Source organism: Hemitrygon akajei, chromosome 3 (genome assembly GCF_048418815.1).
Source record: "Hemitrygon akajei chromosome 3, sHemAka1.3, whole genome shotgun sequence".
In the NCBI taxonomy this organism is placed as follows: Eukaryota; Metazoa; Chordata; class Chondrichthyes; order Myliobatiformes; family Dasyatidae; genus Hemitrygon; species Hemitrygon akajei.
In genome coordinates, this window is record NC_133126.1 from 52,940,238 (window position 1) to 52,965,050 (window position 24,813).

The 24,813-nt window shown below is 38.5% G+C and overlaps 1 protein-coding gene across 5 annotated transcripts in view; it reads left to right on the forward strand.

Annotated features, from left to right (window-relative positions):
• Nucleotides 1-24,813, forward strand: part of LOC140724997 (E3 ubiquitin-protein ligase pellino homolog 2) — a 137,732-nt gene that overhangs the window by 109,438 nt on the left and 3,481 nt on the right. For all 5 annotated transcript variants that reach the window (XM_073039900.1, XM_073039904.1, XM_073039901.1 and 2 more), the window contains 3 exons: nucleotides 2,019-2,120; nucleotides 10,756-10,953; nucleotides 13,048-13,236. In XM_073039900.1, the coding sequence (XP_072896001.1) occupies nucleotides 2,019-2,120; nucleotides 10,756-10,953; nucleotides 13,048-13,236 (489 nt within the window). The remainder of the gene's footprint in view (nucleotides 1-2,018; nucleotides 2,121-10,755; nucleotides 10,954-13,047; nucleotides 13,237-24,813) is intronic.

Genomic DNA, 24,813 nt, shown 5'->3' on the forward strand with positions numbered 1-24,813 from the left:
AGACAAAATTGTAGAGGGAGAGAACAGAACAAAGGTAGAAGCAACATAGTTTATTTTCAGTGATATGAAAACTGATAAATCTGCAATAGCCACCAATGACAACTGAGGGTTATGAGACCTGTGGGTGTGCAGAGATGTGCATTGAAGTGGAAGTTTTCAGAATCTTTTCTCACAGAATCATTATGTGGAAAAAGGAAAACAATTTACCCTATCAAACACTTAGTGTATTCTTGTAAAATTATCTATCAACACCAGCTCTGTTCCTGTAGCCCAGCAGATTATTTCCATGAAATGTCCATCCAGTTATTTTATTACCGCTTTGATTGACTCTATCAGTCTTAGTTCCAAATCATTTTTCTTCATCTATTCTAATAAAACATTGTAACTGAAATCCTTCATCCCTAGAACCATTGCAGTAAACCTCTAATGTACCCTCTCTAGGACTTTGGTGTCCTTCTGAACGACTAGTGAGTACAACTGAATTCAGTGTGGCCTCTGTACCTTTGTACTCCAACCCTATTATGAGTCCAGAACTCACTGTGCTTTAGTAATCACTTTTTCAACATTTCCTGGTATTTTCAATTATTAATTTTACTTGTACTCCAAGTTCCAGTATTGCTGCACAGCCTTTAGAACTCTGCCATTTTCTAAATAGTCCCTTCCTATTTTTTGTGGTAAAATGTGTAATTTTATGTATTTTAAAAATGTAATTGCTGTCACTAGAGTTATGAATACCTGACATTTGGACATCCCATACATACGAACAAGCATTTAGGAGACTGGTAGGATGGATAGGGATGGATTTTCTGACTGCTCCATAGCTGCAGGCATCTTTGGCTGGGTGGGAATATGGTATTTCTGTCTGCTTAGAACTGGGAGCACTGAGCTGACCCATGTTTTCTCACTATGTCAGTGAGCCTGGCTGAGGGGGCATTCTTCCCATGTTCCTCACTCTCTCATCATATATTCTGTGATCCTCTTCCACACACTATTTTTGTTCACTACCAACTTGATGATACTCCATGTTATGAACTACTCACTGGAATGGAACCTGTTGTGACCTGGGAACTTCCTGTACCTACAATGTAGGAAAATTAAATAATGTTCTTGAGACACAGAGGATGCTTCATTACGTTTGGCATGGACTAGATGGGCCAAAGGGCCTGTTTCTGTGCTATACTGCTGTATGACTCTAAATAATGAAAGGTTTCACTTGTAAGGAGCAGTTGGGAAAGGTAGGACTGATTTCTATGGAGCATGGGTCCATAGACCCTAGACCCTTCATAGAGATGATGAAGGTATCTGATAGGTAGAAAAATCAGAGGAGCAGATGAAGAAAATCATCCCCTCAGGTAAGTAGATCAATAATTAGATATCATGCTGAAGATCTTTTTTATTCCCACTTATATTCACCAAGATTTTTTCGTCCTTGAAAAACGATAGAATCTGATTTCATAAGTAACTTTACGAAGGAATTAAAAAGGCTTACAAATAACTTTAGGATGATAAACAAAAAGCAGTATGAATCCAAAGTTTCCCTTTCAAAGAGCCAGCATGGGCAATCAAGTTATTAGATATATCATTTCCCACAAAACTACTCCGGCTTATTAAAATATGTAAAGTTGTCAAGTGACTTATCTGTGCTTTGAAAATGAAGAAAGTAAATGTACAAGAAATGGTGTTGAAACAAGGTGATACAGAAAGTATAATATAATTTCAAGCCTTTAAGATGTGTGTTAGTTAAAATCTCTGTCCTTCTTGATCAGTTGTATTTGAACATTATAAATAGTTTTAAACATTTTTCATGGGAGCTTTTATGTATTGAAAGCACATTTTATTTAATATACCCTTTTTATTTTGCAACTTAAACCATCTAAAATTGTTTAGTTTTTACTCATGATATGGATTTACAAAAGTAATGTGTATAATGGCTTATTACTATTACAGTACCCACACTGCTGAAAGCCAGTGGCAAATTCAGTGAAAATTATTCTTGTTATCTGTTTACTGTTTTACAGGTAATCAATTGTAAAGGGCAACATAGCATCTCATATACATTATCCAGAAACCAAACTGTGGTGGTAGAATATACCCATGACAAAGATATGGACATGTTTCAGGTGAGATTACATATTGTAGTAAGATAATTTACATGATCATTAGATTCCTAAAAGCAAATGTATGGAAACTTTATGTTGTAATCCAACAGAGTGAAAATTCTCTTCAGTTTATTTTGGTGAATTCATTTGCCCTTGAGTTGATGTGCAACTTCTATCATATAGTTAAGTGTTTCTATTATAGAAACACTTAAGTCCATTTATCTTTCTAGTATGCAAATTAGTCTTTCATCTCCCTTGTCAAATAAAATATTAAGAACAGTGATTGTAAATTTGTTAATATGTAACTCTCCCATATTGGCCTGGTTGGTATCATTATAGTATATATACTTAAGTTTCAGGAAGTAGTCTCCCCAGGTTAAGCTTCTGATTTAAAAAGGTGTTCACTAGCTAAACCAGGAAGAACAGGTGGGTAATGCAGGCATATTAGAGGGGATGATCATTTAACATGGATGTATCATAGAGTTATACAGCATGGAATCAGGACCCTACTTGAACTGGTCCCATTTGCCTGCATTTGGCCCATGTCCCTCTAAATCTTTCCTATTCATGCTTTGTAAATATTGTAAATGTACCTGACTCTAGCACTTAATATACCCACCACTCTCTATGTGAAATTGTTTCCCACCAGTCCCCTTTAAGTTGTTCCTCTCTCATGTTATCACCTATACCTTTTAATTTCAGATTCTCTCACCTTGGGATAAAGATTGAGTCCATTCACTGTATCTATGCCCCCCAGATTATTTTATAAACCTATGTGAAGTTATCTGTCAACTGTTACATCCATAATTCATGTCATCCAGACCAGGTGATATTCTTGTGAATCTTTGATGCACCATTTTCAATATTAAATGGATGTAATTCATGAATCATATGTTGTCTCATTGGTGCCAGAATAGAATGGCTATTGATTATGTTAATAGAACAATAAATAGAACATAGAAGATTATAGTACAGTCAGAGCCCTTTGGCCCATGATGATGTGCCGACCTTTTAAACTACTTTATGATGAATCTAATTCTTCCCTTGTACAGAGTTCTACATTTTTCTATCATCCATGTGCCTATCTAAGAGTTTATTAAATTACCCTGGGTCTACCACTATTCCTGGCAGGGTGTTCCACACACTCAACCATCTCTGTGTAAAAGACTTCCCTGTGACATCCCCCCTATACTTTATTCCAATCATCTTAAAATTATGTCCCCTCGTATTAGCCTGTTCTGCTCTGGGAAAATTTCTCTGGCTATCCACTTGATCTATGCCTCTTAACATCTTGTACACCTCTATCAAGTCACCCCTCATCCTCCTTCACTCCAAAGAGAAAAGCTGTAGCTCAGTCAATCTATCCTCATGCTGCCTGGACTAGCTCTCTAGGCAGTGTCGAGTTAAAGCTCCTCTCCACCCTCTCAAAAGCTTCCACGTCCTTTCTAAAAATGGGGCAACCACAATATACCAAGTATGTTGTAACCAGGGGCTTTATAGAGTTGCAACATTACCTTGCTGCTCTTGAACTCAGTTCCTCCAATGAATGAAGGCCAACAAACCATACACTTCCTTAACCACCTGATCAACTTGCATCCAATGTTTTAGGAACAGCTTCTTCTTTGCCATCAGATTTCTTAATGAACTGAACCAACCCATGAGCACTACCTCACTATTTTTGGGCTCTTTTTATTGTACTACTTATGTAAGTTAACTTGATTGTAATTTATACCTTATTGACGACACATGTCAGTGATATTAATTCTGATTCTGATCAATTTCAACCTTCGAAACCAAAGCATTTCACACTTTTCTTGATTGAACCTCATCTGCCAGATCTCCAGCCTGTCAATATCCCACTATAACTTTCGACAACCTTCTATACTATCCAAACTCCACTAACCTTCATGTTGCCTGCAAACTTACTGAGCTGCCTTGCCACTTTTCATGTTTTAAAAATCATAAAGAGTGGGGTCCCAGAGCAGACCCCTGCAGAACACCACTAGTCATCAACATCTAGGCAGAATGCACTCCATCTACTACCGTCATTTGCTTTCTATAGCCAAGCCAACTCAGAATCCACACAATCAAGTTTCTCTGGATCCCATGCTTCCTGACTTTCTGAATGAGGTTCTGACGTGGTGTTCCTTGTGGAACACTTTACTAAACTTCACATACACAACATCCACAGCTTTGCCTTCATCAATTTGTTTTGTCACTTCCTCGAAAAGGTCAATTAGTCTTGTGAGGCAATACCTACCCCTCACAAAGTTATGCTGACTCTCCTTAATCAGACTATGCTTCTGCAAATGCTTGTAAACTCTTCCTCTAAAAATCATCTCCATTAGTTTGACCACCGCTGCTGCATGACTCACTGGTCTATAATTCTGAGGATTATTCTTATTAATTTTCTTGAACAAAGAAATAACATTTACCATCATCCACTTTTCTGGTACTACTCCAGTGGCCAATGAAGGTACAAAGATCATCGGTAGCGGTGCACCAATCTCTTTCCTTGCTTCCTGTAGTAACCTGAGATATACGGCTATTTCTGAAATACAACCTAAAGTTGGGCAAGAATGTTAGCTCAGCATTTCCATTTACAAGGTTTTCGGAGTGATTAAAAGGGAAGACTTATAGTAGTATATTTGTGAACAGGGTGATGAGCTAGAAGATCAACGTCATATAGATTGAACTGAGGAACCATTTATGATGCTGATAGCCCCAAACAATCAGGTAGAGAAATATAAGAAAATTTATGGCTTTCTGTGAACTGTAACTTTCAACTCCTAATGTGAACTGAGGTAGTAGCAGTGGCAGTACAAGGTTTAGAAGGTGTAGAGTTGGTCTTAAAATCCTTCGCGGAAACCTTTTTTATCAAGATAAAGCATGCTTAGATTTGAGGAGTTGGAGGGTGGTGAAGGGATATAATAATTTAATTTTCAGGAATGAACCTGGGCAATTATAAAGTTATCGGGAGGAGAGTGTTTTGTAGACAATGATCATAATCCAATTAGATTTGCAGAGTTTGTGAGTAAGATAAAGGTGGACTGTGAGCCAAAGTTTTAACTTAGCACAAACCTAACATTAGATTTAGCAAAAAGAACAAAAGAGTGACTTAGAAGTAAATCAAGGCACCAGACACAAAATGCTGGAGGAACTCAGCTGGCTAGGCAGCATCTGTGGAAAAGAATAAATTATCGATATTTCAGACCAAGATCCTTCATCTGGACTGATGTGTGTGTATGTGTGTTGCTTGGGTTTCCAGCATCTGCAGATTTTCTCAAAAAGCAAATCAGTGTTAGGAGAAGGAGATTTTAAGGGTTCAGAATAAATAGGTTATCAGTAGAATGGATATATCCCAGACTCAATAAGTTCCTATTTAAAGAAGTGTGCTCCAAAACATAAACCTTATTGATGTCAGGGAACAAACAGAATAGGATAAGATATAGAAAAAAAGGAAAGCTTGTGACAAATATCAAAAGATAAGCACTATAGAAAACCTAGAGTATTATAAACAGTGCAGAGGTGAGCTAAAAGAAAATTAGCAAGGCAAAGTGGTGCATTGAAAAAAATACATTGGCAGATTAAATTAAGACAATACTAAGTTTTTAATAATACTTGAAAATGGCTAACAATTGAAACAATAGATGCAGTTAGATATCAAAATGGGAAATTGTACCTTTCTTCATGGGAGGGGAATTAAGAGAAAGAATATAAAGTATTGGAAAAGAAGAGAGAGAGAAGAATATTAGGTAGAAAAGTGCCAAGTTCTTAAAAGAAACAATAGAGAAAATAGCACAGCTTTTAATGATCATTTTCCATTCCTCTTTAGTTATATGATGGAAGTCTGGAAGATGGCTTAAATGGTGCAGTTGTTTCATAAGGAAGTAATGAAGTAATTATAGGCTAGTCAGCCCAACATTGTTGGACAAATTCTTAGAAACATTTCTCAGAAACAGTATAAATGAGCAGTTAGAGAGACACAGCTTAAAAAAAGGACAGTAAACTTGGAATTATTAAGTAATGGTTATGTTTGACTAATGACAGAATATTTTGAGGTAGAGAGGAAGATGAATAGCAAAGTGCAACTGATAGTTCGTATGAATTTTAGGAAGATATTTGACAAAATCCTCAATGGTGGAGTGATCCAAAGAAGTTCAGGGAATCAAAAGGAAATTATCAAGTTTGATTAACAATGAGCACAGTAGAAGAAAGCAAAGGATAACAGTTATAGGGAGTTTAGAGATTTATAGCATTAGCATTGGGATTTTGAAGTGTATGGTACTTGGTTCCTTGTATTTGTGATATAATAATGACTGTAACTTAAAATGGGGATTGCGGTGAAGAAATATCAAATGATACTAAAATTAATACAACGGTTGCTAGTTCTGTTTAAAAGAAAATATCATGACTAGTTAGGTGGCCACAAAGAATGAAATATAATTTAGTATAGAGAAGTGATAAATAATACAATTAGAAAGGCCAACAAGAATAAAATGATAAATGGTCAGATACCTTGATGGGTAGAGGAGCAGAGGAATTGTAGAATGAGGATCCTGTAGACTCTGCCTCAGGTGTAGCAGGATTTACTTGATGGTGTGTGCAGATGGGTAATTAAAGGAATAATGTGTTTTTTCTATTTGTGCCAGATGGACTCAATAGATGCCACGCTGAATGTCCTTTGCCATTTTGACCAGTCATGTAGTTAAGAGGCAATGATTTTGACATGTTGGTGGGCTTATTATACTTTTCCAAGGAGGCTTTGAGAATCTCTTCCTGGATCTCGGTGATTTCTTGCAGTGATGATACTCAGAATACAATGCTTGTTTCAGGACTCTGTTATTAGGAACAAAAGCAGCGTGGCCAGTCTATCAGAGGCAATTACTGAATGCAATTAGGACCTTAGCACGGAGAAAGGAAATGAATGGTCATTCTTTTATCCTGTCAATAGATCCAGAGGAATGTGTGGATGATACCTCTCCACTGCTTTAAATTGCCTGATATAGGTAGTCCATGTCTAAAAATCATACATGAGGGCAGGGAATCCCACTTTCCAGACAGATTATGAGTTTTGTGCCAAATTTGAGGTCCTGATCTTCAAATATTCTTCCTCGGATGGCCAAAGTATGCATCAATGCAAGAGGTGGTTCACAATTTATTGGAATGTTTTCCAAGGTCTTGTTGTGGATCTTTATTGTTGAAGGCAGATTGGTAGAGGAGCTTCATTTTACGGATGTTAGGTACAAGGCCTATTCTTTAAAAATTTTCAACAAATGACTTGAAAACTATCTTTCAAATTTTTGAAAGAATGTCTTGAAAACTATTTGGAACTTAGCCTCTCAACAATCACAAATTTAAATGTCATCTCTGAGCTACAGCTCAGTGGCTGAAGTTAGGATGACCTTGATTCTGGACTAGTTTGAACAGTTTCCTATCTGTTCTCTAAGTTAGCTTTGCTTCAGTGAAAAAGACTGAGAAAAATGTTGGGTGATGATACAGTCTTGTTTGTCATCTGCTTGATATGGCTTATTTGATTAAGAGGGTGTCTTGCATGCCATTGTGAAGCAAATATAAGATGGACATGAATTCCAATTGATAGCCAAATTTTAGAAGCATGCTGCAGACTCTCTCTCTATGGATAGATTTTAAGGCTTCTATGAGGTCAATGATGCCCTTTGTATGTCACTACCAACATTTCTCTTGGAGTTGATGTGCTATGAAAATTATGTCCATGATGCTTCTAGATTGACAGAATACTCAATGTGATTAAGAGAGTAGCTCTTTGTCTATTGGGAGGATGTAGTGACAAACAACTAGATATTACAATATGATTTGTCTCCTTTCTTGAAAATAGTCACAAATCTAGCATCTGTGCAGTTCCATAACATATACAGTTTACTCTCAGGCACAGGAATTGAGACTGTGAATTAGTGACTAATATTCTTCTCCAAAATGTTTTAAAATTTCAGTAATGATGCAATCTGCTTTCAAGACTTTTTGTGTTTTAGTTTGCTTATAGCCTATTCACATTTGTCAGTCAGGGATGTCAGCATGCTTGACCACATATTTTGTTGTGTGCTGGAGGCAAACGCTCATGTCAAGAAGTAAATCACAGTTGAGAAGTTCTTTTGAGATGATCCTTCCAGCAGTGTTGTCTGTCGTTATGTGTTCATCTGTGTCTTGGGGTTAATCCTTTGGTGTTTGAGAAATGGTGTTAAAACATTGAAAAAATTTACACAGGTTATATTTATCTGTGAGTGGCTGGTATCCACCATCTATTATTTCTATTGGACTTTGACCTTAGAGCTTCATGGTATGAGGGAGCTTTCAATCCAAGAAAGTCTTTCGTATCAAATTTAATTGTTCTTGGATTTCCTGGTCTAGAGACACAAGAGTCTACAAATGTTGAAAATTTGAGCAATTCACTAAATGCTGGAGAAAGCTAGTGATGGAGGTAAATGACAGTCAATGGTTCAGGTCAAGAACCTTCATCGGACTGGAAAGAAAGAGGAGCGATAACTGGTATAAAGTGGTGAGAAGGGATGGGGGCAAGATCTGGCAGATAATGGGTTGATCTGGATGAATTGGGGATGGTAGGTAATTAAGGGAGGGAGTGTGGAAATGGTAAGAAGCTGGAAGTTGATAGATGGAAATGACAAAGGGCTGTAAGAGATGGGATCTAATAGGAAAGGACACTGGGTTATGGAGTAAAGGGAAGGAAATGAGGAGGGGAACCGGTGGGAAGAATGTGTTGGTGATGGGCAGATCACTGTCTTTGTGACTTCCTTATCCATTTGTCTCTCCCCACTGATCCCTAAGCACTTATCCCTGAAATACACTAAGTATTACACTTACCACTCCCCCCCCCCCCCCACACCTCCTGCCTCAACAGTCCTTTTAGATGAGGCAGTACTTCACATTTGAATCCATTAATGTCATTGCACCGGGTGCAATGTCTTTCACATCAGTGAGACTCGATACAGATTAGGGGAATGCTTCACCCAGCACCTTCTCTCCATCCACTGTAACAGCTAGGATTTCCTGGTGACCAGCCATTTTAATTTCACTTTGTATTCCCATGCCTACATGTCTGTTTATGTCCTACTTTACTGCCAAGTTGAGGCTAGACAGAGATTAGAGGAATAGCACTTTCTTCATATTCTGCCTTAGTGGTCTCCCATACGATGATGGCATGAACATCGATTTCTCTAACTTTCTGTAACTACTTTCCTTTGTCCTTTTTTCCTTGTCCTTGGGCCCCATCAGTCCTTCTGTTTTCCCTTGCCCTATTCTCTCGATTGGCCCATAACAAACATATTCCTCTCTCCAGTTTCCCTCTTCACAACCTTAACTTTATTCCATAATTCACCATCTTCTTCTATCAGAGTCCATCTTCTTCGGCCATTTGTCACTTCCACCTATCACCTCCCAGCTTCTTGCATCTTTCACACTTCCCCTCATTCACCTGTCTATCATCCACTTTTCATTGCCAGCTCTTGTTTCACTCTGAACTTTTTGCACTAGTTTCCTCCCCTCCTTTTTTTCTTTCTTTCTTTGAAACATCGAATGTCCATTTTCCTCCATAGAAGCTGCCTGACCCACTGAGTTCCTTCAGCATTTTGTGTGTTGCCCCTGTTCTTTTCCAGTAGAGATGCTAAGAAAACTAGTCTCTTCATATTTGCAAATTATTGTGGATTTCAGAGTAGTCCAGAAACCATGTGAAAACTGTAGTTCTTGATGTTTGAGGTTGTCAATTATCTGTGATAACATTGTATACAGTATTTCTTGTTGCCAGACTACAAGAGGGGATATAGTAGTACTAGAAATAGCTCTGAGCAAACTAGAAGAGATAGAAGAGGATTTATCTACGACTAGAGAATTAAAGTTATGTAGGAAGAATGAGTAGGATGAATTGTTTCTTTGGAACAAGAGAAGCTGAAAAAGTATGAATTGAAGTGAATGAAATCTTGAAGACTAGATGATGTAGATGAAGGACCTATTTTGTTTGTTTGAGAAGTGTATAACTTGTGGAAAACAGATGAAAATTAACTGGCAAAAGAAAGTGGAAAGATGTTGAAAAATGTTTAAACGAAGAACAGTGGGAGTCTGGAAGGAACTGAGGAAGGATGATGGGGCAGAAATCATTGAAATATGACTGAATAAGCATTTAAAGACAGTAACTAACTGAAGTTGGAATAACTAATAATTTAATTTTAGGCTATATTGGCAAGATGTCATAATTTTGTTTGATTTATACATTTGTAGAAAAAAATGGATAATCAGAGTAAATTTGTATTCTATAATGAGAGAAATTATTGTTGAAATACATTTATATTGCATTTATGAAAATGTGCCCACTGAACAGATAACATATATTGAGGAGAATGACGGAGTTAAAATTTACTCATAGTTCTTAATTAGAACAGTGTAAATCTAAGAGCTTTAAAAGTTAACTATGAATTTTAATGTTCAATATTATCTAACTGGTATTTATAATCCCTATTTTGTTTAAATTTTCATTAATACATAATACTGTATGCTAAATAGAGAAAATATATTTAATTTTTTGAAAATACTTGTGTACATGTAGCAATGACTTCTCTTTGCATAATCAACAATGCCATAGTATTATTTGTATTTGCTTTCTTCACAGATTGGAAGGTCTACAGAGAACCCCATTGACTTTGTGGTGACAGACACTGTTTCTGGCTGCCAGAGTAATGATGAGACACAAATCACTCAGAGCACCATCTCCAGATTTGCGTGTAGAATAGTTTGTGATAGAAATGCACCATTTACTGCTAGGATTTATGCTGCCGGATTTGATTCATCGAAAAACATATTTCTTGGTGTAAGTACATGTGCAAGTTTTGTTAAATCTACAAGCAGATTAAAAGCTCGAAGAGCAAGTTTAGTGTGTTAGATGGTTTGGAGGTGTAATTTGAGTATTATTATATCTTGTTTAGCAATCAAAAGTACAATGAACCTGAAGTGGGAGTCACCAGTTAGACTTGTTGCTTGCTATTCTGACAAACTTACCTTCCCCAGATTCAATAGCTGTATTTGCTGGCTGAAGTAGTCCTGGAGATGAGTGATGAATCCCTGAGTAGTAGTAAGGATTGGAACAAATTGATCATGTGGCATGGGTGGGCCAAAACAGTCCTACCAACACTCACTGAATTCTTTTGAAAATCAGTGATAGACTTGCCAAGAAGGCAAAAACTGGTATACATATGATAAGTAATAGGATGCTGTACAGTGTTGAGCATTAGAGAAATCTTAGGGTACATGACTGTATATTCTTGTAGGTAGTTGATATAGCCCAGTCCATCATAGGTAAAGCCCTCCGCACCATTGAGCATATCTGCATGGAGCACAGTCACAGGAAAGCAGCATCCATTATCAAGGACTCCCGCCATCCAGACCATGCTCTTTTTTCGCTGCTGCCATCTGAAACAGAAGCCTCAGGACTCACACCACCAGGTTAAGGAACAATTATTGTCCCTTAACCATCAAGCTTTTGAACCAGAGGGGATAACTTTACTCAGCTTCACTTGGCCCATCACTGTACTGTTCCCACAACTTCTGGACTCACTTTCAAGAATTCTTCATCTCATGTTCTTGATATTTATTGCACATTTAAAGTTCAAAGTAAATTCTGTTATCAAAGTACATATATGTTACCCTATACAATCCTGAGATTCATTTTCCTATAGGCATACTCAGCAGATCTATAGAACAGGATTAATGAAAAATCAGCCAGAGTGCAAAAGGCAACAAACTGTGCAAATATAAATATAAATAAACAGCAATAAATAATGAGAACACAAGATAACAAGATAAAAAGGCCTTAAAGTGAGATAATTGTTTGTAAGAATATTTCAGTGATGAGGCAAGTGAGTGTAGTTAGCTTCTTTTATTCAAGAGTCTGATGGTTGCGGGGAGCAACTGTTCTTCAACTTGGTGGTGGTGTGAGTCCTGAGGCATTTGTACTTTCTACCTGATGGCAGCAGCGAGAATTGAGCATGATCTGGGTGCTGGAAATCTCTGATGATGGATGCCGCTTTCCTACAGCAGCATTTCATGTAGATGTGCTGATTTCTTTTTTCCTTTCTTTTGTATTTGCACAGTTTGTTGTCTTTTGCACATTGGCTGGTTGCGATCTTTCATTTATTCTATTATGGTTATTGGATTTATTGAGTATGCCCACAAAATGAACCTCAGGGTTGTATATGGTGACATACTGTATACGTATTTTGATAATAAATTTACTTTGAACTTTCATTGACATTCAGGAACAGTTAAAATTGATTAATGAAAGGGGCATTTTAACAGCTGTAAAATTTGCTAAGCATTTTTAAATAATTAAAATATTATAAAGCAAATGTAAATAATTAATATAAAATTAATTTGCCCTACTCTTTCCTTTCTTCCTTCCAACCATGTAATCTAATTCAAGTGAATAAGCTCAAGGATTCCATGCTAAGTCTAACCTAGCACAGGATATGAGAGTAGATTTGCTGGTGTAGGTGCTGGGGTATATCAGTGAAGTCCTGCTTTGTCATTGCAGAGTATAGCTGGAAAAGTGCTCTTGGCATTCAACCAATAGGTTTTGGACTCGTATATTCTTATTTAATTTCCAAATTTATTTGGTCTTAAGAAATGCCGGCAGCTGCATGTTGAGTTTTGAATATACTCTGAAGTCCTTTTAGAAAACTTGTAACCATGATTCAACAATTTAATTATTAACAATATTCTGTCAGTCATATTTTGTTTTTGGATTTTTTTCAGCTTTTTGACTCAATAGCTTTTTAAATAAATCTGGTTCAATCTTTTCAATGATTGTATTTTCAATACAGCAAACAAATTTATCTTCTGGCCAAATTGTTTTAAAGAGTGTATATTGTACATCTTTATTCTTTGAATCTGTTCTTAACTGCAATAGGAGAAAGCTGCTAAATGGAAAAATCCTGATGGCCATATGGATGGGTTAACAACCAATGGAGTATTAGTAATGCATCCTAGGGGAGGATTTACAGAAGAATCTAGCCCTGGAATATGGCGGGAAATTTCTGTTTGTGGGGATGTCTATACGCTAAGGGAAACAAGATCTGCACAGCAAAGAGGAAAATTGGTAGGTAAACATGGTCTTTAAATTTTAGAAAGCATGCACACTTACTAAGCATGGTGTATTTAAAGACTTATGATAAATGCAAACAGTATTCAAGTTATGAACTTTATACATACATTGAAAATACTTGGCAAATTAAATAAAAAGAAAGGTTTTATTTAGAATCGTATACACAACACTGGAGTCAAGGATGGCATGTATTCAGGAAGCCACTACCACATTTGGAAGTTCTTTAAGAATTCCTTTAAACCATTCTATAATGAGCATATGGAAGATTTCAAGCCTCAGTCTTTATTAAGCTTTATGTAGATTTTGTGTTTGACAGAAAGGAATACAATTTTTTTCAGTATCATGCTGTGGACATAACAAACATAATAAAGTTTCTGTTTTTGGAGAATACGTATATGAATTATGGCCTCTTTTAACATTACGTGCATGGGAAATATGTGACATGCTGTGTATAACAGTTGTCATCCCTTTTATGTTAAGAGTTCTCAACCAGCACCTTATAAGGCTATCTCTAGAAACTATAACTTCAAGATGATTTATTGAAATCTCAGAGGGCTCTTTCTTGTAGCTGCGTTAGATTAGGTTTTCTTTGAAATTACTGCAGCAATTTCATCAGAATTTAGTACTTAATCTCGTCCTTAATCAGACAGTTTATTCTCTTTAAGCCTTATTAAAATATTTTTTGCGAGTTTAGTTTGTTGTCATCAAAACTTAGCAACTAAAAGAAATCTATTAACTCAGAGTTGGAGGTTGGCTGTTCAAAGTGTTTCTTCACTGTTCAAACAGTGGTGGTGATGGTTGGCATCCATCTGTCTCTCGAAGGACATTGGGTGATCATCATAATTATCACAAGCCTAGGCTGAAGGTATGGAGACCCTGAGTTGCCCAGTTGTAAACATCCCCCTCTTGGCCCTTTGTGGTCCAAAGGAAAGCTTATGAAGCAATACGTTTGGCACCAGCTTGGCTGCAGGAGCTGCCAGACGAATGTTCAATTACTTCTAGTTGTCTTCGGGGCTGCACACTGGATTTATTATCTAGGTTTTCTCCTGAGGCTGCCCACAAGGCAATTGTGCTGTTTAGCCATAGCTGGCAATCTGGTTCATGAGCATCAGGGCATGCCCACACGCCAGTGGGCCTGTCTGCTCCATGTGCAGGGGCCAGACCTCCTCCCCATCCTTTATAGTTCAGCCTGAGTCCGAAAGGAGTTCAGTTTCCGCATGTCGCCAGCGAGGAGGCAATACAAGAGGTTTGCTGTTGGAGAGGCTATTTACTGGCAGGGAGAGACCTACATATTCAGTTCTCCTTTTCGTGAGACTGCTAGCCAGCAGTGGAAGCTGAAAATGAGAGCGACAAGCACTACCCACTACACTACACACTAGACGTGTCACAACAACCATTTTGACACCGCTCACACAGTAGCAGGAATGTTAAAAGCTCCATGATAAGCTCCTGTATTTCTTTGGCAGTTGCTTTTTAGGTAATTAAAAAACACTTTAATAGATGATGCATGCCAGTGCTGCTGCAATTCATTGAATTTCACTTAGTGCAACTAATTAGACTAGCTGTGCAGTGTTTGGCTAGTTAGTTTGATGGCTAAGGTTTCTTCCTTTTTAAAATCATCCCCATTTAACCACTGTCTTAGTTTCTATACGGAACCAAAAGAAAAGATTATGCTGATTGAATTTTCATCCTTTCGAGGTAAAGATACATCCATAATCCACATGAAATTTACAATATAGATGAGACATAAGAGGATTAAAAATAGTTAATGTTTTTATTTCTGCACAATGAAAACTAATCATAATGAGCTAGAGAGGGGCTCTGCCATGTTAAATGGAATGTAAGTATTCAAAACTTTATGTCAGCAAAGGCCAATATTTGAATAGGAGGTAAGCAGAATCCAGATCAGGTATATTCCAATAGGAGGAAATAGAATAGAATTTATTTAAATTTCACATCCATCCCACAACATGGAGTAAAGATCTTTGTGTTATGATTCTGTTGCTTTGTACAGACGTGTGAATTTAAAAGTCTAATGGCTTGGAGAAAGAAGCTGTCCCATGACCCGTTGGTCCTGGCTTTAATGCTGCGGTAGAGTTTTCCATATGGAAGCAGCTGAAACAGTATATGGTTGGGTGACTGGTGTCCCCAATGATCTTCCAGGCCTTTCTGCACCTGTTGCTATGAGTGCCCTTACTGGAGGGAAGTTCACATCTGCAGGTGCACTGGGCTGTCTGTACCACTCGCTGCAGTACCCAGCAATCAAGGTCGGTGTAGTTCCCATACCAGGCGGTGATACAGCTGGTTAGTATGCTCTCAGTGGTGCCCCTGTAGAAGGCCTTGAGGGATTGGGGGGCCCATGCTAAAGTTCTTCAGTCGCTTGAGGTGGAAGAGACGCTGTTGTGCTTTTTTTGTCACAAAGCCAGTGTGTACAGTTCATGTGAGATCATTGGTGATGCGTATGCCAAGGAACTACTCACCCTCTGAACTGCAGACACATTGATGTTGTCTCCGTACCTCCTGTAATCCACAATCAGCTCTTTTGTTTTTTGGACATTGAGGGAGAGGTTATTATCCTGGCACCACCGTGTCAGGGTGTCAACCTCTCCTCTGTAGGCTGTCTCAATACCACTAGAAATAGGGCCAATCAAAGTCTTTTCATCTGCAAATTTGATCAGCAGATTGGAGCTGTGTGTGGCAGTACAGTCATGGCGTAAAGGGAATAGAGAAAGGGACTCAGAACACAAACCTGGGGGGCACAATCTGAATTTCCTGTCAAGTCTGGAGGGAATTGTGGCGTTGAATGCTGAACTGTAGTTCAAGAATAGCATTCTAACATATACATCCCTCTTCTCCAGGTGAAGGAGGACAGAGTATAGTGCTGTGACTACGGTGTCATCGCTAGACTGGTTCTGTCGGTAGCCAAATTGTAGGGTGTCCAGTGTGGGTGGTAGCATGCTGCAGATGTAGTCTTTAACCAGCCTCTCAAAGCATTTGCTTATAATTGAGGTGAGTGCAAATTGTTCAGGCATGCTACCTTGATTTTCTTATTATAGGGACAATGATGGATGATTTGAAACAGGAGGAAATACACACTGGGAGAGGAAGAGATTAAAAATGTCATAAACACACCAGCTAGCTGTTCAGCACACACTTTAAGGACGTGCCCTGGGATGCCGTCCAACCCTGCTGCCTTGTGGCTTTTGACACATTGGAGTGCTCTACGTACCTCAACCTTGGAGATGACCGAGGTGCAGGTCTCGTCGGCAGTTCTCCTCGGGGGTTCAGTCCTATTAACCTCGAATCGAGCATAAAAAAACATTTAGCTTGACTGGGAGCGAGGCAGCAATGCTGATTGTACCACTGCATTTCGTCTTGAGATCCGCAATGGTGTACAGTCCTTGCCATACGCTGTGTGTGTCATTGTCACAGGGTTGTGACTGGATTTTGTCCCTGTGTTGCAGTTTTGCCGTCTTGATGGCTCTATGTAAATCATAGTGGCATCTCTTGAGCTCTTGTTGGTCTCCGGCTTTATCCCTTGCACCGAAAGCAACATGCATTGAACTTCTTGTTTGGGTAGACCTAGATCGATTTTTGGGGAGCAATGTCTTCAATGCACTTCTGAATGAAGCTTGTGACCACCTCTGTGTATTTGGAGATGTTTTTAGCTTGAAATACCTCGCAGGTGACGCTATGGAAGCAGTCTTGTAATGTTGAGTCTGATTGGTTGGACCAGTAGTAGATAGTTCTCATTATGCCCACTTCCTGCATCAATTTCTGCCTGTAGGTGGGCAAGAGCAAGATAGAGGAATGGTCAGAGTTTCCAAGCAGAGGGCGGAGAAGAGCTTTGTAGGCATTGTGGAATGGAGAGTAGCAGTGGATGAGTATACTTCCTTCCTGTGTGCATACCTTGATGTGTTGGCAGAACTTTGGGTAAGCTCTGGTCAGTGATACTTGGTTAAAGTCTCCAGCGATGATAAAAGTAGCTTCTGGGTTTGTGATTTTATGGATATTGATGGTCTCACAAAGTTCGTTTGGTATTGGCCTGTGGTTGGATGTACACAGTTGTAATAATAAGACATGAATTCTCTAGGCAACCAGAGTGTATAAAAGGCTGCATTGCACATTTGTTATACTAAATTTATTCACGCATTTGTGTCAAGGCTGATGTTTGAAGTAGGTAGTACTTCACCAACATGGTGAAGTTCTTCAACAATTCTCTATGTAAGAGGTTCCAGGATTTTGATTTAATCATGAGCATATGACAATATGCACTCAATGGTCACTTTATTAGAGATACCTGTACACCTGCTCGTTAATGCTCATTAATCAGCCAATCACCTGGCAGCAACTCAATGCATAAAAACATGCAGACATGATTAAGAGTTTCAGTTGTTGTTTAAATTAAATGTCAGAATGGGGAAGAAATGTGATCTAACTCATGTTGACTATGGAATGATTGTTGGTGCCAGGCGGGGTGGTTCAAGTATCTCAGAAACCACTGATCTGAGATTTTCACACAGAGTTTACAGAGAATGGTGTGAAAAACAAAAAAACCTTCCTGTAAGTGGCAGTTCTGAGGGTGAAAATGCCTTGTTAATGAGAGAGGTGTTTTCACCCATTGAGCTGCCACTCGCTGGATGTTTTCTATTAATAAAAGAGGTAGAGGAGAATGGCCAGACTGTTTTAAGCTGACAGGAAGGTGATTGTAACTCAAGTAACCACATGTTACAACAGTGGTGTGCAGAAGAGCATCTCGGAACGCACATGTCAATCCTTAAAGTGGATGAGCTACAACAGCGGAAAACCATGGACATACTTCCAGTGGCCACTTTATCAGGTAAAGGAGGTAGTGAATAAAGTGTCCACTTTTGGTATATCCCAAGTTAGTATGATGTATAACTTGGAGGAGAACATGGAGCTGGTGGTCCCACATGCCTACTATTCTTGTCCTTCTAGGCGAATTGGGTTGTGAATTTGGGAGATGATGATGAAGCAGCTTTGATGAGTTGCTGCAGTGCTTTTTTTTAATATGTGCTGCAGTCATAGTACATCTATGGTAAATTAAGAGATTGTTTACATGGAGAATAGGGTGGCAATCATGCTGCTCAGTCCTGGATGTTGTAAAGCATCTTTGAATATAGTTAGAACAGCACTATCCCACCACTGTCTGTGAGGGATTTGTTCATTCTCCCCATGACTGCATGGGTTTCCTCCTGAAACCCTTTCCAAAGATGCATAGGTTAGTAGGTTAATTGGTTATCTGGGTGTAATTGGGTGACACAGGCTTGTTGAGTTGGAAGAACCTTTTGCCATGCTATATCTCTACATTAAAAAAAATAAAATAGTAAGTATTTTTTCGTGCTCCTCCTTTGTACCTTAAAGATGGACTTGGAAGATAGGAATGATTGACACCCATCCCAATTCCCACCCATAGGTTAAATTATCAAGCTTGATCAGGTTAATTTTTCAATAGCCATACTTCCAGAATCATAATGTGGTAAAACCATTACCTCTCCTCTTGGAGATGGTCATTGTTCAGTAGGAGTGTGTTGTGACTGTTACTTTCCACTTATCAGCCCAAACCTGAATCTTGTACAGGTCTTGTTTGCACTATCATTGTAGCTCATTTTCTGATGAATTGTGAATAAAACCAAATTCTGTGCAGTCATTACAGACATTTCAATTTTGACTGACCTTATGATGGAAGGTGGATTATAATTGAAGCAGTAGGAGATGTACCTTGCAATACTATCTTGGGGCTGAGATGATTGGACTCCACAAATTACATTTATTTCTCTTTGGGATAGCTGTGAATTTAGCCAGCAGTAAGTTTTCCTTCCAGTAACCATTAATTACAGTTTTACAAGAATTCATTATTGCACAGTAGGTCAAATAGAGCAGTAATATCAAGGACAGTTACCCATGCCTCTACTTGAAAATTTATTTCTTTGGTCCATTTAAAACAATGGCTTTATTGTTTTAATGCCTGATAGTCCTGGTGAAACACAGACAGTGCGTTTTGAATGTTATAAAGTGACTATCTGGCACTTAATAACATAGCCAACAATCTATTCAATCATTTTGATAATTAAAAGCATATTGATGGGTGTGAAATAAAATTTCTAAATACTGGAACTATGGATCGGCACCTGTGGATGCAGAGCAGAGTGAGCTTCTCAGTCAGTCAGTGATTAAGAAAAATGAGCAAACAAGTATGTTTTAAATTGCACAGAGAGTGAAACATGGAAAGAACAAAGGCAATGTCAATACTGGGAAGGACCAGAGTTCTCCAGTAAATCACAGATGATATTGTATTTTTTTATGCCTAGACTCTTTGTCACAAATATTCCTGTTGTTCTCTCAACCTTTCACTTTCCTGCAACTAGGATTTTGTGGTGGAGCAGGGACTACCAATCTAGTAATCCTGAGGCTTGGATGAACATTTTGAGGACTGGATGATACTTAAAGGATTTTTGAATGAATATGTGGATAGGAAAGGCTTAGAGGGATATGGGCTACTCTCCAGTAAATGGGACTAGCTCAGTTAGGCAGCTTGGTCAGCACAGATAAGTTGGGCCAAAAAGCCTGTGACTATGTAGCATTACGAAGACTTAAGTTTAAATCTCAGTATGGCAGTTCTGGCAGTAATTTAGAATTTGGAAAAAAATGACAACTAATTTTGCAATGATGACCACAGAAATTAGGATTATAGTAAAGTTCATCTGGTTCATCTAAGTTTCTTGGAGTGGAGGGGGGGAGCAATCTACCATCCTTATGTACTCTGGCCTGTATTTGCCTTCAGGTCCACTGCATGTGGTCGATTCTTAAGTGCACTCTGAAATGATCCACTGGACCACTAATATTAATGCCCCATTAATACTACTTTCAAGCAGAAAATTTGAAGGGTAGCAGCAGTTTAAGAAAGAATTTCATTCATCACCACTTGTTTCTTGGTGGTATTTAATGATGGGTGGTAAAATACTGACCTGCCCAATTTTCATCAAGGTAAAAGATAAAATCTTGATTTCAGTCAAGATGACGCCAGTGAACAATGTGACCAACAGCGGTGTCCTGCTGACAGTTCACGAAATTACGTCTTTTACTTCTTTCAAATATGTTTTTTCTACAAAGCTGCTTGCGAGTGGAACCTGTGATTTACATTTTGATGGTGAACAATCTAGCGCTTTGCTGTCTTGGAAGGAGTTCAGTGAGGTTTGGTTCAGAGCGAGTGGCCTGGAGACAGAATGCGAGCCCATGATTGACTCCATTGCTTCTCTCCAGTTGAGGCATTAAGCAAGGTTGAAGTTGACACAGATGAGTGTGGAGGATGGGTAGATGTTTGGTGCGGTCTGCCTTGCTTTACTGGTCTACCTCTCCCTCACTGCTGTGGGAACAAAGTCTTGAGATCCACGTTACCAAGAGTGACCAGCGAGGCTGTGGACTCATTTTGGGGAACCGCGGGTTCATGCTGCATGTGTTCTTGGATTCAGGTTACCTTTTTTTTGCTGTTTTTGAGCGGTTTGAATGGGGTGATCAGTGCAGACTGGGGTGCATTGGTGAAGAATGGCCCTGCATTGGCTAGCGGGATGGTGCTGAACTGAAGTATATACTGAACATTACTGGACTCCTGGTTTAATGTTTGATGTTCTATGTGTTGTTTGCTCACTTTTTGCTGTTTGCACAATTTGTTAATTTTTTCACACTTTGGGTGTTTGATTTTTTTTGAACAGGTTCCATGGTGTTTCTTTGTTTCGTAGCTGCCTGCAGGAGGATGAGACGCAGAGTTGTATTCTTTCCCTGTATATACTTTGAAAATAAATGTACTTTGGATCTTTGAATCTTTAAAAGTAAAGAAAAATTTTAAAGTCATATTGGTTTTCTAATTTTTTTAGTTCCGGTCATTGACCTGAAACAGTAACTATTTTTTCTTTCTGCACAGATGTGGCTGAAGTTGCTGAGTATCAATAGCATGTTGTCTTTATATTTAAATTTTCCAATAACTGCGATTTCCTGCTTTTCAATTACTGATGAATTTTAATTGGCCAGAATAATTTTTGCTTGCCTTTTTGGATAAGATATCCCTTAGGAGGATGAGCAAAAATATTGCTAAATTGTGGGGTAATTAAATCTATAAGATTTGGTTTCAGTCACAAACACTGTTCCCCTAATGCTGATATTTTGACTTTACATCTTTTTACTATTTGTATACACAGCTCTTTTTTGTCTTCCTGTCTCTGTAATTTGATAGAGGTAGCACATATGAGTATATTTTAATTAAAACACTGACTAGTATATTTAACATATTTCATGTAGGAATATGACAAAGTTGCAGTACTTTTTAACATGTTATTTTAGCTTAAGCTTGTACAGTTTTTCACATCCAGTTGTTCTTGATACGATTTTATAATTAAATATGTTACACTCTTAGTGATAGCTACATAAGCTAAACTAAATTCTGCATTTTCATTGATATCCTGAGATTTGTTGCATTTAGCTGGGGCAAGGAGGAGGAAGGAAACACAAAACGATGCATATTTATTAGATTTTATATTTGTTAATGTAGTTTTAATTAAACTTTGACAGCTGCTATTTGTTGTTGAATGCAATTTGTGACACCAGTATTATCATGGACTTCCCTGCCATTTAAGACAATGCCCTTTAATTCTACAAATGAATTGATTCTGTTTGGTGGCTTATTATAGCAATTGTTCATAATAGGATTTCTTTTTCAGAACATACCCTATCAAAATTATAACTAGATCACAAAGGTCTCAGGTTTAGAATAAAACATTTATACATTTTTAAATAAGAAAATGTAATTTTCTTAATGGTCATTAAAGGTATAAGACCATAAGACATAGGAGCCGTTTGATCCATCAGGTCTGCTGTGCCATTTCATTATGGCTGATTTATTGTCCCTCTCAGTCCCATTCTCCTGCTTTCTCCCCATTATCTGTGACCCCCTTACTAATCAAGAGCCTATCAAATTTAGTTTTAAATATACCCAATCACTTAGCCTCCACAGCTGTCTGTGGCAATGAATTGCCCAGATTCACCACCTTTTGGCATAACAAATTCCTCCTAATCTCTGTTTAAGGGATGTCCCTCCATTGTAATGCCGTGGCCTATGGTACTTGACTCCCACAGTAGAGGAAACATCCTCCCCACATCCACTCAATCTAGGCCTTTCAATATTCAATAGGTTTCAGTGAGATCTCTCCCCGCCCCATGTTCTTCTAACTGCCAGCAGGTACAGACCCAAAGCCATCAAACGTGTTTCACCTTTCATTCCCAAGCTCAATGTCCTTTGGACTCTCTCCAATGCCAGCATATCTTTTATATTACAAGTCTGGTCTTGCCAATGCCTTTTTAAAGCTTCAGCATTATATCCTTGTATTTATATTCTAGTCCTTCAAAAGTGAATGCTAACATTGCATGCGCCTTCTTTACCACTGACGCAGCCTGCAATTTAAAGTTTAGGAAATCTTGCACAAGGACTCCCAGGTCCCTTTGCACCTCTGATTTCTGAATTTTCTTACCGTGTAGAAAATAGGCTATGCCTTTATTTCTTATACCACAGTGCATGAAAGTACACCTCTCTATTGTATATTAATCTAAAACTTCTTTGCCCATTCTCCTAATCTGTCTGCCCTCCTGAAGACTGCCTGCTTTCTCAACACTACCTGCCCCTCCACCTATCTTTGTATCGTCCACAAACTTGGCCACAAAGCCATCAATCCGATCATCCTAATTATTGATATATAACTTGAAAAGAAACAGTCCCAACACTGACTTCTATGGAACACCGCTAGTCACTGGCAGCCAGCCAGAAAAGGCCCCCTTTGTTACCACTCTTTGCCTTCTGCCAGTCTTCCAATCTTCTAGCCATGCAAGTATAATGGGCTCCAAAATCTTTCCAACCACTGAAGTCAGGCTAACTGGCCTATAATTTCCTGTCTTTTTCCTCCCTCACGTATTAAAGAGTGGAATGATATTTGCCATTTTCCAGCCCTCTGGATCCACACCCAGCATCTAGTGATTCTTGAAGGATCACTTCTAATGCCTCCATAATCTCCTTAGCTATTTCTTTCAGAACCCTGGGGTGTAGTCCATTAAAACTACTGCATTACCTTAATGTTGTTCCATCACCTTATGTTGTCATTTGTAAGTTATTGATAATAAGCTTTAGATTTATTTTGTGTAATAAAATGCTAAAGAAAAGGGCTATTTACTGACAATTGTTGCTCCAAACACTGTCTCTCACTTCTGAAGTTACTTTTTTCCAGTACATTTGTCACCTAACAATTTGAACAGGTACTTCCAAATGTTAAACACTCTTGTAACCCTCCCAAAGCTGCTTGTGCAAGTGAAACTTGGAATTGCTTTCCTCTGGAAAGCAAGCATCATTGGCTGCTCCCAAGGTTACTTTGACTCATCACACTTCCCTCATTGGTTCCACCTACCCATCATCTCTCCCTTATCTGGTTCCACCGATCACCTACCAGCCTCTGTCTCAACACTCCCTCTCCCCCACCTGGCTTCATCAACCCAACACCTCCCTCCCCCACTACCTTACACCTGGTTCCACCAATTGCTTACCAAGCTCATTTTCACCCCTCCCTCTGACTCTGGTGTACTGACCATTTCTGGTTGCACTCAATCTGATGCAGGGTTCTGACCCAAAACATTGACCAAAATGTTGCCTCCACAGTTGCTGCAAAACATTTATTTTTTTTATCTGCAATCATTTGTGTATCCTTTATTAGCTTCAGTTTTCCCCTCTGATCATTGAATGTTCAAAATAAAAGCAAAAAATTAAATGTGGAAGTGCTGAACTGGTTAGACAGTCTTGGGTGTAACGAAGTTAATATCTTGTGTCTTGAAGAAGGGTCTCAGCCCTCAGGGTCGTCTGTTTATTCATTTCTATAGATGCTGCCTGACCTGCTGAGTTACTTAAGCATTTTGTGTGTTTTGCTTTGGACTTCCAGCACCTGCAGACTTCCTCGTGTTTATATCTTAGGTTGATGACCTTTTGTTGCTATTCTGTCCTTTAAGATTAACTCTGCTTCTCAGTACAAAGATGATAACTGATCATTTGAGTATTTCATTAATGTTCTGTTCTTCGTTTTTCTTTAAATTCTTCTCATAGAGGAATTGATTCCAGCCTTCAATATCTCATTCATTTGCAATTTTGCTTGTCACCTGCGGATGGTCCATTGTGGTGAATTCATTTGATGTCAGTGGAATCAAAGTCAGTATGATCTGTCCCACATAAAAGCACAATCTACTACTTATGGGGACAGGATTAAGCAAATTATCCCCTTAAGCCTATTCAATCATTCACTAAAGTTATAGTTGATTTGTGGCCAAACTCCATTTCTCTCATTATTTCCTTGGCCAAGTGAAAATCCTGGTGTAAACCTAGTTAGAGCAAGACATCTTACTCTGTCATCAGAGCTTGACAGCCTCATCTAAGTTTTGTCATTTTTTGACATTCATAAATGCTTTCTGCTGAGTGTCATTTCATAATGATAAGCAGTAACATACTCTCTAATTTTTGATTTTGCT